At 41.5% G+C, this 16,850-nt stretch overlaps 1 protein-coding gene across 2 annotated transcripts in view; it reads right to left on the minus strand.

The window, feature by feature from the left end:
* Positions 1 to 495: 495 nt before the first annotated feature.
* The window catches only part of gnal (guanine nucleotide binding protein (G protein), alpha activating activity polypeptide, olfactory type), a 44,416-nt gene continuing 28,061 nt past the window's right edge, over positions 496 to 16,850 (minus strand). For both annotated transcript variants that reach the window (XM_056420307.1, XM_056420308.1), the window contains exons 6-12: positions 7,257 to 7,311; positions 7,085 to 7,158; positions 5,410 to 5,468; positions 5,103 to 5,223; positions 3,640 to 3,770; positions 3,486 to 3,553; positions 496 to 2,876 (exon numbers count right to left, since the gene is read on the minus strand). In XM_056420307.1, the coding sequence (XP_056276282.1) occupies positions 2,730 to 2,876; positions 3,486 to 3,553; positions 3,640 to 3,770; positions 5,103 to 5,223; positions 5,410 to 5,468; positions 7,085 to 7,158; positions 7,257 to 7,311 (655 nt within the window). In that variant the 3' untranslated portion in view covers positions 496 to 2,729. The remainder of the gene's footprint in view (positions 2,877 to 3,485; positions 3,554 to 3,639; positions 3,771 to 5,102; positions 5,224 to 5,409; positions 5,469 to 7,084; positions 7,159 to 7,256; positions 7,312 to 16,850) is intronic.

Here is a 16,850-nt window from a genome sequence, read left to right on the forward strand (position 1 = left end):
TCCCTGTATCAGGAGGGAAGTAATAACATGTACCACCGAAACTTTTTCAAAGTATAATCCCTAGTTCTGAAAAAAAATCAGACCACATTCTGCACACAAGAGCCTGAACACCGGCAGGTGATTTCAATTATGGCGCTTGATTAGACGTCTCCCCGACTCTCCTAACCTGGGCCGACCTCTCAGAAAAAGAGTATCAACATGAATCGATCTGGCTCACCGTCACCGCTTTATGGGCATAACATGGAACTGGATTTAATGTCATTAATAAAAAAAACTGTCCTTTTACTCCTCTTACAAGTCTAAACGTCCACATGAGAAAAGGCCTATATCTATACCAAAAGTATTCCTGCTGAAACACAGTGAAGGCGCCGAGTCGCCGCACTCACCCACATCCTGCTGCTACTGCACCCTCGCATCGGCCCCTCTGAAGCATCCAGGAAAACAAAAGAACTCAGTGGAAACACATCTGGACACCAAGATGGAAATAAAGCAAAGTCCTCTAATGTGCCTTTTTATTTAAAGAAAAATAAAAATGTCATTTAATCATCCTCCCAGGCCAAACAAGGTTTTTGCACCTCCAGTCAGTTCACTCTCGTTTGGGGATAGACGTGTACTGTAGCAGAAGAAAAGGCTGATGCTGTTTGTACAAGGAGAAGAGCTTGTCTTGTTGGGTGCTGCCCACACATTCATAGTGCCTGTGCCATTGGGTATGGCTCCAAAGGACCAAAGAATTACTAATATTGCACGCTCTCATTTATTCATCTCCATTCTAAACATGCTTTCCTATGTGTGTATGTATACATATTTACCGTATACATACATAGGTATGTACACCTAGGCACACACATAATTAAACATGTATAATTGTACATATATATTTATATAGACTTATAAATTTACATGTACATACATTTATAAAATTTTACACACAACGCACACTCGCCCTCACATACACACAATGCGTCTGTGAGTCTATGTTTGTTTTATGTACACATGCGCACAGGCACGCACATCAGTACAGATCTCAGACACACTTCATATCGAAAAAACGTTGGTTCCTATTAAAACAACACCAGGTTGCAATTTGGACACTTTCAATGGATTTCCAATGTTTGTTTAAAGCTGTGAAATTCAAAAGAAATCAAAATAAAAAGGAGGAAAAATAAAAACAAAAGAAGAAAAAAAACAAAAGAAAAGGCATGGCGCTGCAACATCTGGTCTTCACTGCAGGTAAGTGGTTAATTTGCATAATGTATACAGGTTCAGGATTTTTTCCCCCTATTTTTTATTTTTTACTAAACAGCATTTCCTTTTTTTTATAAACCAGAAAAAACTAAACTCTACAGAGAAAGTCCCCTACCCGCAGTCTTCCGCTGCTGATAGAGATTGACATCAAGCTGTACAGCGCAGTCGAAAACATACTTACATCTGAGCTCATTTACAGGTACAGCCATAATCAAGGCACAAAGATCTACAAGTAGATTTGTTTTTCTTTCAATTAAGTTGTACAAAATAATATTACATTTTACAGTCTGTACAGGATAATTCAACCTTGCACAGTGTACAAGTTAACCCAAAAAAAAGAAAAGAAAAGAGAACAATACATTTTTCTCTCCCATCCCCCCACCACCCTCCCCCCCATGGGTATTTCTAAGCTAAAAGGATGGTTTGTGTGGAAAGAGGAGGCAGGTCCGAGTCCGTGGAGGCAGCAGGGCTAAGGTGCAGAGAGCTCAGTCCCTTTTCCTTCATTTAAATCCTTCTTCGTGTCGTCGTATTTCATGCCCCACTCCCACTTTAATCTTTCGCTCCGCATGTCTCTCGGCGCACCCTGCAGCTCGGCAAGCTAACATCGTGACAGGGTCATAAATATTGTGATGCTACATTGTGTGTATGCTTCCTCTGGAGAAAAAACAACAACAAAAAAGTTATTAAGGAACCTGATGCAAAGTGCATTTATCTCTCCATCCACTCGGTTCCCCTCCGTCCACTCGCGTCGCTCTCCGGTGTCGTCCAGTCGTCTCCCACGCGGAGAGAAGAAGCGGGGCAGAGGGGGTGACGGGGCAAAAAAAAAGGGGCAAAGGTCATGGTGGCGATGCCAGCTTTAAGCGGCAGGTGACACACAAACACACACGCACACACACACGGCATTCCTTCTCTTCATCACACGCATGCGTACACGCACACACCCGCACACACCCGCACACACACACTGCCTCTACACTGAGGTCCTGTAGGTGTGTTTTATGTATCCACACCCACCAGTCCAGGTCCAATGATAAAGCCAAAAAAACTGAAGGACACAAAGGGGCAAAAAAAGGAGGTAGCCCAAGGCTTAGTGGAATGACAAAAAAAAAATCAAGGCATTCAAAAGGAAGGATTAAAAGAAAACCAAGTAACAAGAAGCGGCACGCAAGAACTTTGTTCCCCAACCTTCCTCTCACAATCGGTGAAATGGGGATGAATCGGTCTCAGAGAGAGGGAGAGAAGAAAAAAAACGGAAAAAAAGAAGTACAAAATGCTAAGAAGTTAAGAAGAGGAAGAGGATTTGACACTTCAGTAGTACTTCATAGTCCTCGACAGGAGGGGTGGTCAGGGGGCTGTTGATGGTTTCTCTTGGGGAGAAGGGGTGAGGAGGAAGGATGAAGGAAGAGGAGGAAGAGAAGGAAGGGTTCGTCAAGGATGCAGAATGATGGAGAAAAACACAGAAGGCTGACGGAGGCGGTCTCCCATCACAAGAGTTCGTACTGCCGCAGGTGCATTCTCTGGATGATGTCCCGGCAGTCGTTGAACACCCGCCGGATGTTCTCTGTGTCCACGGCGCAGGTGAAGTGGGGGTAGCAGTAATGTCTGCCGTCGCCACTCGCAGTGCTGATCCGCTGAGGAGGAGACGGGAGGACATTAAGGGGAGGAACTATCATTTGAAACCCGTTTCTACCTTTAACTCGTCTCTCCATCTTGAATCCTGAAGGAATCTGAATACGGTGTTGTTCTGCTGCAGCGGACTGTACACAGTTCTGATTCTTCAGTATCCAAACACGCAGACACAGGTACACATTGACGCAACAATTGCAGGATCTTGCCGGTATGTTTGCCCTGGCAACAGGAGCACAAGTTACAGCTAGTCGACCTTGCTAGGGTCCCTAAAAAGAAAGTGAGATAACTGACCGAAACATTTCGATTGGTTCACCTCTATTACATTTTTTATGTGCGTATCTTTTGAAAGATTACCAACATAACAGTTTGCTGAAGGTTCATTACAAGTGTGTGAGGCTGTGGTTGCGATGCCTAGGGAAAAAAACGTTTCATCTTTCACGTGTTTCTACTTGATTTTGACAGAATGATTCAGAAATTCAAACAAGTGTTCTTTTTCTACTCGGTACTCATAGTGTATGTCAGTAATATAGTTCTACAATCCCCCCTCTGTGTGCCTTGAAGTGATAGCTTAAGCTTGTCACTTTAGTCAAAACATACAGAAATATACTTACAAGAAACTCGTCTCGGATGAAGAACTTGGCTCTCGTCACTCTCGGGTCTTCACCAGGTTCAGGAGTTGCTAAAAGAACCACAGATTCAGTTTAACAACAACAGAGGTAAGGAGGGACTCCATGAGGACTTTGGGTATTTCAGCGGGGCACAAACCTTCATTTGGTATGGTGTAGCGAAAATATTCGGGGAAGTAGTCTTCAATTTTGGATTTTCCAGCTAATACTTTCTCAGCCAGCATGTCCTGCTTGTTCAGGAATAATATGACCGATATAGTGCGTAACCATCTGAAAAACAAGAAGGAAAGAAAGAGTGTTATATATACACCGAGGGGGGAAATGATGGGATTTGAAGGTCAGATCTTATTTAAATTAACAGCAACACAATGTTATAGCATGGAATATCTAGTTTCGGATTTTTGGAAGTAAAACTTAAAAGTTCAAATTAGACCACTTTTATTTAATTTGCTCAAAGAAAGAAAATTGTTGTATAACTTTCACTTTGGATTTCTGGCTGACCCGACCATATGCTTTCATGCTGTATGTTAGGGGTTCTCAACTTTTTTATAACTTATGGTGAAACTTAAAAATCAGAAAATGAGAAGTAAAAACATCAAACACTAGAAAAGAAGGAGAAAGAATCAACTGGGCTATAAATGTGTTATATGTGTTACATCACTGTCAGCTGAAATGACCAAAGTAACTATTCTGCTCACCCTCACACATCACTGCCTGAAATAACCCTAAATACATTGGGTTTGGATTTATAATATTTTCTCACCGCACGCTTCAGAGCAGTTACTGAGGCAGCTCGTCTCCCACGTCACCGTTTCCATCTTAAAACCTGATAAACGTTGTGTCGCTGCATCCGAGGGAACGAGACCTAGTGTCTCCCCGATGATGCATCGTGACTGCCGTGTGGACATTTATACGTAACACTTCATTGAAATGATGTTTGAATTACGATGGTTTTCTGGGGAATTCTTGAGAACATTTGAATTTAAAATCACCCCCCAAAAGAACACCTGTCCTAGTACCACCACAGCCCGCTAAATTTTTTTACTTTTTATTTAATTTACAATATGTTGATCTGCACTTCACACATTTCATTTATTTACACTACACACATACACACACTTTGCATTTTGCACACGGTCTATATTTAATATTTTTATATTTAATTTAATTTTAGTCATTAGTATTGTATTGTGTATGCATATATGTTGTATATATACATATATATTTTATTTTATATTTTACTTTGTATACATCTATATCTTTCACTTGTATACATCTATATCTTTCATCCCTGTTTTTTATATTTTATATTTTATTTTTTATTCTCGTGTGTTTAGTTTATTGGTGCTGCTACTGCTACGACAAATTTCCCCTTGGGGATTAATAAAGTATTTATCTATCTATCTATCTAAATTGAGCCCTGAGAAAAGCTGCTGGAGTGGACCTGGCATGGTGAAGGAAGTTCATCGAGCAGTATTTCAATTTGCGATTTAATCACCAGGAAAGCAGCAGGCGAAACAAGAAAGGAATAACACAGCACGGAAAGGACCCGACACGAGAATCCACCACTGGGCTCAACATTCATTCATGCCTCTGACTCACCTGTTGTTCCAAATACTGCGGAAGAGTTCCAGGGCTTCCCGTAGCCTGTTGGTGTTATTGTCTTCCCTTATTACCATGTTGTAGCTGCTGCTGGCCACCACGAAGATGATAGCAGTGACGTCTGGAAGGAGAAAAGAGGAACGGCTATCAGGACCGCACGTGTGGAGGAGTAACCCAAACAATGAGGTGACATGATGTGGTAACGGCAGAACATATTTTGAGGCAGACGAGATGTGATAGGAGGTGGATGTGTTGTACGGTGAGGCTATTTGAAGACGGTCAAGAACAAAAAGGCTGAAAGTCTCACCGTTAAAGCACTGGATCCATTTTCTCCTTTCATCTCTCTGGCCTCCAACATCAAACATGCTATGGAGAAGACACAACACCGGGTCAGACCCACAACGCCACACTCACTGTTGCCTGCTTCATAGTTCTAGTGGGACGTCAGGTGCATATTGTACTGCAGTTGGCTGGCCGGAGAATGTTTACCAGTCAGTTTTATTTGTAATGATTACTCCTATAAAAGAAACGTTTGTTCGATGATCACAAAGGAGCCGTTTTCTGTCTTGAGTTAAATCTGCTCCTGATCTTAGGTTTGATTTGCAAAAAGAGACCATATATTCCAATTGGACAAGTCTGGATACATGAATAATCAATTAATGAATACATAATATGAAGAAAAGCATTATTTCCACATACTCGGTACCCTGTGTGACCCTGGCAGGATATTTGGAAGTCATCAAGGCTGAATAATGAAAAGGGGAAGTCATGTCCCAGAGCTTTTTTTTATATATCAATCATTCAGGATGATATAATCTCATACAAAGGCCTGTTTCAGATGGTAGAATACATCGGTTGCGTCTGCAGCTGTGGAAATGGGTCATCTCATCTGCCATCATGAAAATAGAAACATTTACTTTAACTTTTACTGGTTGCTATACTGCAAATAATGTTCAAAACTTTCAACTGGCTCAGAAATTCCACGGATCGACCACAGAGATTTCATTTTAGTTTTGTTTAGCTTCCGGCGGTGAGCAGGTCGAGATTCAGCGTTTAGTTCATTAGTCTTACGGGGTACAAACTTATACTTATAAATGCACTGGTCAATTTAGAATGTTGTCATGTATCTTCTTTCAGACAAGTCTATTTGTTCCTGTAGATTTCTCAAATAGTCACCAAAGTTTAGCATTAGAAAATTACTCATTAGCATATTTAAAGATAACATTTCAGAAAACTTAGAAATAATAGTAATCTGGGGAATTTTCTAAATGTTTTTCCCTCAGTCTGAGCCTGAAGTCTTACATACACTAAACATTCCAGGTCCATCCCTACCTTTATTCTGAAGATTTTTACAGTGAGGTTTTTATACATTATTCAATCATTTAAAATTCCCTATATTAAAACATTTGACCTGTTAACAAAATAAAACAAGCATTTTGAACCTGGCTCTATTCAATGTTGAGATTTATGTTCTCAAAATACATGCAAATAAGAACATAGTAAAAGAATACTGCCTCGTTTGCATATTTCAACATAGACTATTTACCTTTTTCACTTTGAGTGACTAGTCTCAAATGGGGCATATGGAAGCTACTTATTTTTGGTAGACCCCTCTTGTTGGGTTAGGGTGGGTGCCAATGGGATATTTTAGATTTAGAAAGAGACTTTAATTTTCTCTGAGAGTACTAGTGTTAGATCTCAAAATAAAGAAATTGTATCCCATTAAAAATGATGTCCTTCTTTTTGGGGTGATTACATAATGACAAATGTATGCCATTCTTTTTCTAAAATCAGTTAACATATAGAAGTTACTAATAAGCTGCTTGGCAAATAAAAAATGTAATATGACTAGCTTTACTTAACAATTAATTATCAATATGGATGTAGCCTCTCTTTCCAATAAATAATTAAATTAAAAAGCAAAGGTAAAACATCTTTTCATGGCGTGTGTGTTTATGTCCCAGTATCTGAGCAACACTTACTGAAAGTTCACTTTGTCTACTTGGAACCTCGTCTCGAAAATCCCTGAAGTTAACACTCGGCAGCGTAGCAGGTCCTGCAGAAAATGGAAACGGAAATATCCAAATAAGTCAAACTTAAGACAAGCAAGTTTTTGATTTCAAAACTGTAAACTGTGCAGAATAATGTACTGACCTGGTCTGTTGGTGTGTATTCGTTCTGTTTTACAGAGTCAATTCTGTCCAGGAAACTGCAAAGAGAGAAGAGAGGTCTATCAGTTTCTATGTGCTGCGGAAACATGAAAGTTATTAGGATTCAACTACATAAAACCATTTCATGTCCCTATAATGTAATCACATTAGTGTCCATGAATACAGATTTTCTAAACCAAACATACAGGCAACCAGAGCTCATTTCACAAAGAACCCCAGACCACTTTCACCAATCCCAACACAACCATATCTATATAATTTCCACCTCTCTCTTTAATGTTCAAATAATCTCACATTTCCGAACTTTTCATTTATTAAACCTATATGTCTTATTCTCAAACTGGTATATAGATGTTCACGTGAGCTACACTGGATGCTGCAAAAGGCGGCCGCCATGTCTGACTGCCTGTGGAGGCTCGGTAGGCCGGTGTTCAGGCAGCTGGTGGCCACAAGAGGGCAGGACTGCTCAGTCTGGGCTATTTCGGTCTGTCTCTAACCAGAGTGATTACATAAGGCAGTTATTGTGGAGGTTAGACAGTTTGCTGTTGCCATCTCTTCACTACGGAGAGAGAATGTGCAGCAGCAGCAGCAGCAGCAGCAGCTGGGCCTCTCTGCAGGCTCAGGACACCGAGGCTGGGGACACACGGTCACACAGGCCCCTGGACCATCTGGATCACACAATTAGGGACTCCAGTGTATATATGTATGCATGTATGTGTGTATATATCCTTGCAAAATAAGTTTACAAAATATATATATATATAAATATTTTCTATTTTTAATTTGTTTATCCTTTTTTAAAATGTGTTTAACTTTTATTTAGCCAGGATAATCCTATTGAAATCTTTTATGACTTTTAGAAAGGGGTCCAGGCCAAGATGGCAGGGTAAAACAAATAAACACCCAGTTATTAAAATAATTCATAAAGTGACGGCAGACTTAAAACAAACCAGCAAATGGCATCAATAAAGAATAGTCATTCAGCATCAGGAGAAGTTCATTCAGAGCTCCAGTGGTCCTTCACCCTTTTTTAAAACCTTGCATACTTAAAAAAATATCTACTTTTAAATGTCTCGCTCACACCAAGATGAAGGTCCAAAAACCTCAAAAGCGTTTTCACCAAAAACAGTGCGGGTTCGAGGGACGCCGTACATCATTTCTCCTTATGAGCGGAGGTTGCAACGACTGAGAAAAGGACATATAGGAGATAAAAGTAATATGGCCTTAAAGAGGTAAATGTATCTAGATTTATATGAAAGCGCCATTACTTCTTGTTACCTGAGCTGACTGCCGGAGCAACAGCAGCTCACATCGGAGCTCCTGATGAGCCAAAGCCCAGAGCAAAAAGGCCCGTGACAGTCCTCGAGGTACAAATATGTCTGGCAGCATGAAATGCAAATGTATTACTCTCAAAACAAAATGTATTACTCTTTTAACCCCATCTTGCTCACTTTAGTATCTCATTTGAGCTGAAGAGATTTCTTGATTCATTTATTATGTTATTTGTGGTTGGGTCATTTTTTGGAACCAAAATTCCAAAGGTTTGATGGTTCCAGCTTCTCAAATGATATCTTTTAATTGATTAATCAGGAAAATAATAAATCAATGACAACTGATTAGGAGTCGTCCAGGCGACAACCATAATTGTGGAGCAATAAATAAAACTACTAGTTCAGAAAAATATACATCAGAGGAAATCAGGTCTTTATTTCTGGAGAAAAGTTCCCAGCTAAAAGCTAAGTGGGTGAGTGGATCCGGTATGTAGGACACCGATGTGGACCAAACCGCCTCATCACACGTATTTTACTCAAACCGTCTGTAACTTCAGGATGTCACAAGGAAGTCAACATGGCGACAAGAAACCCGACGCACACAAGATTAGTAGGTCAGTTTTTTTTGTATGGTTTCAGCCGAGGACGGCCGTCAGTTCCTTTCTCAACTCGACCCCTAAAAGCAGCACACCTCACGCACAGCGGAGAAGGAACGCTCCATTATGAACCATCAGGTAACAGAGGCAACGCTCATATGCTCAGACAACACTGCTTTCATCACACCGACTTTATTTCTGCCTCACACAGTCCACACAAAAGCAGAAGTATGGCTATTTCTGAAGGAGCACGAGACTCTCACACACCGAGTAAATGCATCTCCTGTTACGCCAGACATCAGGACAGGTAGCATTTAAAATGCATTTCAATTAGAAAAAGATCTATATCTTGTTTTTATTGGCTTGTTGATTTAGTTTTCACAATCTCACAAAAATGTCACGCGCACGCTGCGTGTTACCATGGATTAAAGTGTCATCTAGAAATTCCGGATTTATTATTTTAGTGCACGCAACATGATGTACTTATTAACCAGATCACATGTGGCACACACACAAAGTCTCCCCAGGCTGACAAGAGGTCTAATCCAGTCAGAAAAACTCCCACAATTCTCCACACCTGTCTTTAACTTACAAATAGGCCTTCGGACACATGTTACTTTCTTTCTAAAAGACCTTTATCACCCAAACCTGAAGCATAGAGACTGATGACCACGAGTAGTAGGACTGAATAAAAAAACTAAAAAATCTAGTCATTATTTTCGACTGATATTGCAATTTTACACTATTTTACTAATTTTGATTGGGATCTGTACAAAACAAGCATGTTTTCTTATAATATAAGATTGCAGAATATAATGTGTAGGCCAGGACATCACTGCAGCACCACAATATTTAAGTAGGGCAATTATTTTAATAACGTGCTTATATTGTCTATAACTCGTGCTCGATCACAGTGGTTCCCAACATTTTTTTGGTTTGTGACCATTTTAATACAAAGCAAGCCATATGTTGGACTTTCCTCTCTCAGATTGATTCATGTAAATCACTTTAGGAGGTCTGAAGGGGTAAAACTTCACAAAATGATTATGTATAAGAAAGGAGTTTAACCCAGGTTATGAAGGCTTGACAAATGTTCTTATGAGGTCAGAGAAACAAATTCTCACAACTGAGAAGCTAGAACTTCTGTAAAATGAAAACCACACACACACCATCTTGAAATAGTTGCACACATCTGTAGTCACACTTGGCAACACGCAGAGATACGTTGGCATCATTCGAGAACCGCATTTAGCAAATCACACAATTAATTATATCTACATTTCAATTTGTGCTCTCCTGGAACCAAGGCGAACACATCCAGCAAACCCATTTAAATAGCATCGTATTTCGAAAAGACACAATATACAGTGAAATATCACAGACACTCGTCTCCCCTGAGCAGACACTGACACGGATTCACACACAAAAACATCAACAAAACGTCTCAAACATCTCCCGCTTTCGCCCCATCACTGCAACAATGTGGGAGTATTTTTAGTCAGCCTTCCTTGCAGAAACCTAGCTAAGTTATAATTACCGAGCGCTTTGTGACCGCCATGTGACAGAAGTACTATTGGTAGCGCACTGGAGAGCCAAATATAGACCTCGTACACAGGAGAGAGAAAAGAAAAGGGGAAAAAAGAACAAGGGTCCTGTATCCAGAAAAAAAAACCGAGAAAAGGATAACTGATTACAGAGCGGTTGCCAGATAATGCCTTATCAAAAGGTTTGGGTAAAGTTTTTAGAAGCGACGGCTGTTCTGGTCGAGCGCTACAAATAGAGGAGCTGGCTTTCAGGTCCAGTGAAATCTGCGGTTAGTTTTGGTTTCTTCAATTTCCTCCAGAACAGTCCTCGACTGGCACCGAGGATCGTTATGCGATGTGGTCATTTTGTCAAATTTGTGGATTTGAAGTATCACAGGCCACCGGTATTCCCACGTTGTTCCCAGTATGTGTACAATACACATAATATGGTTTATTATCGGTTACGAATTGGTCGCTCTGCTTTTCCTACTACGTCTGTTCAAAACTATCAAACCACTTTAATCTCGCTGTAACGTCACATTTATCTTTTACTGGTCCGTGCCAGTTTGTCCTTAATTGGCAGGTTGAATAAAAAAGGAAAACTGCACAACTGTCTTGACTATTAAAGTCCTTCTCTTTCTGTCTGTGCAGCTGGGTTGTCTCTGTATTTAGCCAAAATAGACTGTACTCTTCCTGCAGGCCAGTCTGTGTTGCTATGTATAGTCTTTGTGGAGGACAGTATCACTTGACTTGGCCTGATCTTTCTGTGTTGTTGGGCTCATCTTTCCATAAAACACAGACACAGGCATGAATATACACACCTCAAGGGCCTCCGCCCCACATGGTCCAGGTCACATGCTGCTGCCCATTGAGCAGAAAAAGGGGTAGAGGGAAGATGGTGGTGGTAGCTTCACAAAGGGACTCGGGGACATGGGTCACCCAGCTCCATGGGGGCTTCACCCTGAACCACAACACTGATACAAGCTCTCGTACCATTAGGTCGCTTTTGGAGAGCCAAAACAAACAAACAGGCCTAAATACAAATAAGGCTACAACGAGAATACAGTAGCCAACTGGAAAATAACTGAACTAATCACGAACAATTTCATTCAAATATTGAAAACAATCTGAATGCATCAAGACAATACATGTCCTAAAAAAGAACCAGTTGTGGATGATTAAAAAAAAAAAAGAGAAGAAAGACAGTGAAAAGTTACAACAATGCTGAAATAAAGACTGGAAAAAAAAGTCCCCTCCAACAGACCGGCAACCTTCACACCAACCAACAGCTCGCAGCCTCATGTGCTCATTTGATAATTGGGTTGACTTTTTACAAATAGTGGACCATCTTTAATTAGCAGTGCAAAAGATCCGATCAATAGTTTCCATATTTTGAGCAGCTCAGGCCAGCGCTGCGGCCAGCATAATGGACTTTCACTTTAGTCTCCATTTGACTGGTGGCGGTGCTTTACGACTCCCTGCTGGACCTGGCAGCAGCCCCACCACACTCTTTGAGCTGGTAAACCTTCATTTAAATGTTTTAAGAAATGCACATACATATCTTTCTTTGTCGTCTATTTTCTACATTAAAAAAAGTTTTTTTACCATGACCAAAGAAAACATTTCATGACATAAATTTAGAATAAGTAGGAAAGTATGAGGCCTTAAGTAAGTCAAGGTTCCTGGTGGAAAATGTACACTAAATGGCATCACTGCACCAACCACACTGTTTGGCAAACAAATTACCTCTGGGAAGTACATAAGCAGAACCATGACAGTGACAATGACTGCTCATTATTAAATAGGAGACTAAATAGATTTAAAGGAACAGGATCACCACCAACAATACTTTCATTATTGATTCACTGTCGATTCATTTTACACACTTGGTCTGTAAAATGTCTGAAAAGGTGATCGTTTGTTTTATATATATATATACACATATAGTTTATATATATATATATATATATATATAAACTCTTAAATAAACCAAAATTATATATAAGAGAGATAAGTTGGAGAAGCTGTGCTCTTGCTTTAAAAAAATTACTGAATTTCGAAAATAGTTGCTGATTAACTGTCTCGCAATCAATAAATCAATGAAAAGAAAAAGAAACGTAAGCACTTTAATCCAATATGAAAATACTTGAGAATTTTTCCTTCATCTGTCTTGTCTCACAACACACACACCTAGTCGCCTAACAAACCCAGCTGCACTGCACATCACACAACACGCGTCGAGCTGCTACGGCACACACAGAGCCACGTGCAGCAGGACGGCGTGGAGGTGGAGCTGTGCAGGATCTTGGTCACCTGGTGGAAAGATCTGAGCCCCGGGTTCAACTCATCCATCCAAACAGGAACACTGTGCAGTTTGGGAGATGGATCTGAAACTAGACAAATCCATCAACGGCTCAGTGGGTACTTCCTAAATATAGGAGCAAGAACGGAGACACTCCTGAAAGTCAAACCAAATCTTGTGTAAACAAAAGTGCCTGCTTTATCTCAAGGCCGCCAATTCGCCTTCCAGGGCCGCATCAAGTCGTGGTTTTGAACGGTGTTGTATAAAAATGTGAAATACATTGTAATGCCCTTTTGTCTCTGCTCAATGTCTACATGGACCATTGCATTATCCCGGCCTAAAATAGACTCAGCCGCCAGAATTCTAGTGACAGTGGGAACACAGGGAATCTGTCAGGTCTGAACTGTGTCCCAAATGGAGCTCCCAGTGAAATTGACTGATGGGTTCCTCTACATAATATTGAGGCCCAACATCGATACACTATCTGTCAGCTTCTGAATTAGTCTGTGCCAGAAGTAGAAAACAAAATAAAAATAGACTAATCAGCAATATTGAGTAGGTTTCAATTCTCTCGCCTGTAAACAACCACAGCCTCCATGTCAAATTAGTTGTTCCGCTTGGAAGTCAACCGTTGACCCATTGAAAATGAGCTTTTCCTCTTTTCCCCTAATCAAAAGTCAATAACCATTAATATCAGACAGGGGAATCTCCCGTATTAGTGCAGATTGCATAAACCTGAACCGAGCCGTGCTGACTGAACCGGGTGGCGATTAGAAATTAACCGAATCTACACGGAAGCAATTAATTTCTCCATATAAAAAAATTAGCTTTTTTTTCCTTTTCTTTTAAACCTGATTCTAAAAAGGTTTTAAACATGCAGATCCTTCGCCAGAACTCGAGTTGTCAAGGCCTCTGTGCTATTTGTTTAGTTCACAAACTGGCCTCCGGGTGGCATCCCTTTCGCTCCTGCTGCACACTCTTCCACACTGACCCTGCCTGCTTTTAGCAGCTGGGTTTCCATGGCAACCCCAGTCGGTCCATACCGCTCCTCTCTCTCGTTCTCTCTCTCTCTATCCCCCTGTCTCTTCCTAAGCCAGGCCGCACTTGTATCCTTCCATTTCCAGACTCTCCCATACATCAACACAAAGCAGAACCATATTCTGTGCTAGCTTTCTACATGGCGTGTGTGTCTGTCTGTGTGTGTGTGTGTGTGTGTGTGTGTGTGTGTGTGTGTCTCTCTCTCTTTGGTGGGAGGGCAGAGCAAATTCAGGCTTATGAAGACAGATTATTTTAGAGTGCCACCGTCTCAAGCACACAACCAAAAATAAGTCACATTTTCAGTAAAGGGGAGGAATGCAATGTCTCGTCTTCTGTAGTATGCAAAGAGACATAAAGTCTGTCACAACATGGTGACATGACGTAGCGTCAGTGGTGATAAATTGGACGCAGAGGGTGAAATGAGTTGAGAGCTGGACCGTGGGGATTGATAAGGATGTTACAAGTCACGGAGCAGTCAATAGGAGTCCCATGAGATGGGCCCGGTTACGGTAATGCCCACAGGATTCTTTATGGTCAAGTGGTAACTGCAAACTGTGGTGATGTTGTGACAGCTTCGTAACAATCTCCATGGAGAAAGCAACACACCCACCCCACATGTTGGTGATTAATGAGATATGTGTACAGAGTAAGGTGTGTTCATTGTCATTACTTTGCCAACCAACTGATGAGAAAAGTAGTGTCAGACAACCCACATCGGTAATCTTGGTCAACTTGCCATTTAGTCAAATGTATCCCTATTTAACTAATTAAAATCCACTTACATATCACTCTCTATCCTTACACTCCACTACTAACTCTAAAATGAGCTCAAGATAATGTCAAACACGCCGAAATCTTCCAGTTTAGTTGTGTCATCTCTACTTTCTGAATTGTCTAGAAGTGACACACCAGACTTTGTCTTGAGATACAGGTCGTGTGGGTTTCCAACTGCATTCCACTGATTGCATAATTAGCAGGTGTCATGAGAGATGTATTTGAATACACCCTGTGACAACATGCATTTATGTGCTGCTGGTTTAGATATGGTATTGTCAACAATTGATAGTCTTTAAATAACATCAGTATATTACAACTTTTTTTTTTTTAAAGCACACAGTTGCCATTATTTATTTATTGATCAATACGTCTATTTTTACTCGTGTGGTTTATATAATGTTTAAAGGACATTTTGACAAATACTGTAGTCTTGGGTACCAACACTCCAAAACCCAAATCCATTTAGTCGACAATCACATGAAACAAAGAAAAACATAAAATCCTGACAATCTAGACATTAGACATGTTCCTGGGACATATCAAGACAAATGAGCAAGTAACACAAAGTTGCACGCACATTACACCTTTGTTTAACCTGTCGCAGCTGAAAAAACAAAAGGTGTGGACTGGAATTACATTTCTAAATAAATATTATTTCAGAGGACAGCATCACTCTGATGTTCCCCCGACATAACATATCGTTTTGTCAGGACCATTTAAGATGGGCTCCTTATCTATCTGGTCAGTACGCAAAAAACGCAGAATCTCAGGTTAAGAATGCCCACAATGATAAATCATTCAACTCAAACTGCCCAACCATGGCTTGCACTGGAGCCAAATGTTTACTTAAGTTAGCCTCCAAGCTACCTCCTGCTGCCGGGCCTGATGACACAGCCAACAGCCAGAACCGTCTTGGCAAACAGACCGCTGGGACACAAAAATATAAAAGGTTTCTAAAAATAGCTTCGTACCCCCCTTTGACCACATTCCACAGGAGGTGAAAGTTGAAGCTTGTTTGACTAGCGGCCAAGGTGGAGGGAGACCTTTTGCCTGGGTGTGGCTGGACACGGCGAGCCAGGCCTACAGGCTACACTGCCTCAGCTGCAGCACGCAAACCAGGCCAAACCGGCGCTGAGGGTTTGAAAGCCCCCCATGTGATACAAAACATGCTAATGTCAACGCTAAATACACTTTGTCGTGTGGTTTTTGGATGGATCAGAGTATGCTGCTGCTCACTGCAAGAGGCCGACGCGGCAGCAACAGGGAGAGAGTGGAGCTGGGAGCCCCGGTCATGATTAGACAGCAAAATGTCTCCTTGCGTGTCAAACCAGCCCCTCTCTCTCTCTCTCTCTCTCTCGGTCTCTAGCAGTGGCAGAAATGGTTGAGCTGTATATGTGAGAGAGAGAGAGAGAGAGAGAGAGAGAGAGAGAGAGAGAGAGTGTGGAGAGGGGGGGAGACAGAGCAAGCAGTAAAGCATTTGAGTGCATTCGTACACTGGCAATGATTTGTTTGATGTCAGGGCATTAAGGGAAGAGCAGGTATGGCCAGGCAGTGCGTAGTCGCTCACACACACACAAAACCAACACAGAGGCGTTTTGTGTCTCACCTTCTGCTACTGACCTTCCCTTTGTTTACAGCGCATTGCCGGGATACTCCCTTTGATTCGGCTGCGCACACGTGACCCTCCGCCAGTTTCTGCTCTGCAGTGCTGCTGCTAAAAATAGCCTCAGCTTGCCCTGGCTCCACAGCTAGTTTACATAAGCTCTAAGGGGGGGGGGGGTGAAAGCGAAGCGAAGAGAGAGAGAGAGAAAAGGAAAATGAAAGAGAGAGAAGGGGGGGGGGGGGGGGTCTATGGACGACCATTCCACAATCTCTGAGCAGGGAACCTGCAGCGCCACTGCTGTCCTCCAGCAGTCTGTGCCTTTACACTCCTGGTCAACAGCAGGGTGTGTGTGTGTGTGCGTGTCAGAGAGAGAGAGAAAGGTATGCGTTTGTGTGTGTGTACTGTACGTGTGTAGGTGTAGTCGGCACACAGCAACAGACTCGCAGATATCCGCCATTCACCAGCCT

Source organism: Pseudoliparis swirei, chromosome 8, assembly GCF_029220125.1.
Source record: "Pseudoliparis swirei isolate HS2019 ecotype Mariana Trench chromosome 8, NWPU_hadal_v1, whole genome shotgun sequence".
NCBI classification, from domain to species: domain Eukaryota; kingdom Metazoa; phylum Chordata; class Actinopteri; order Perciformes; family Liparidae; genus Pseudoliparis; species Pseudoliparis swirei.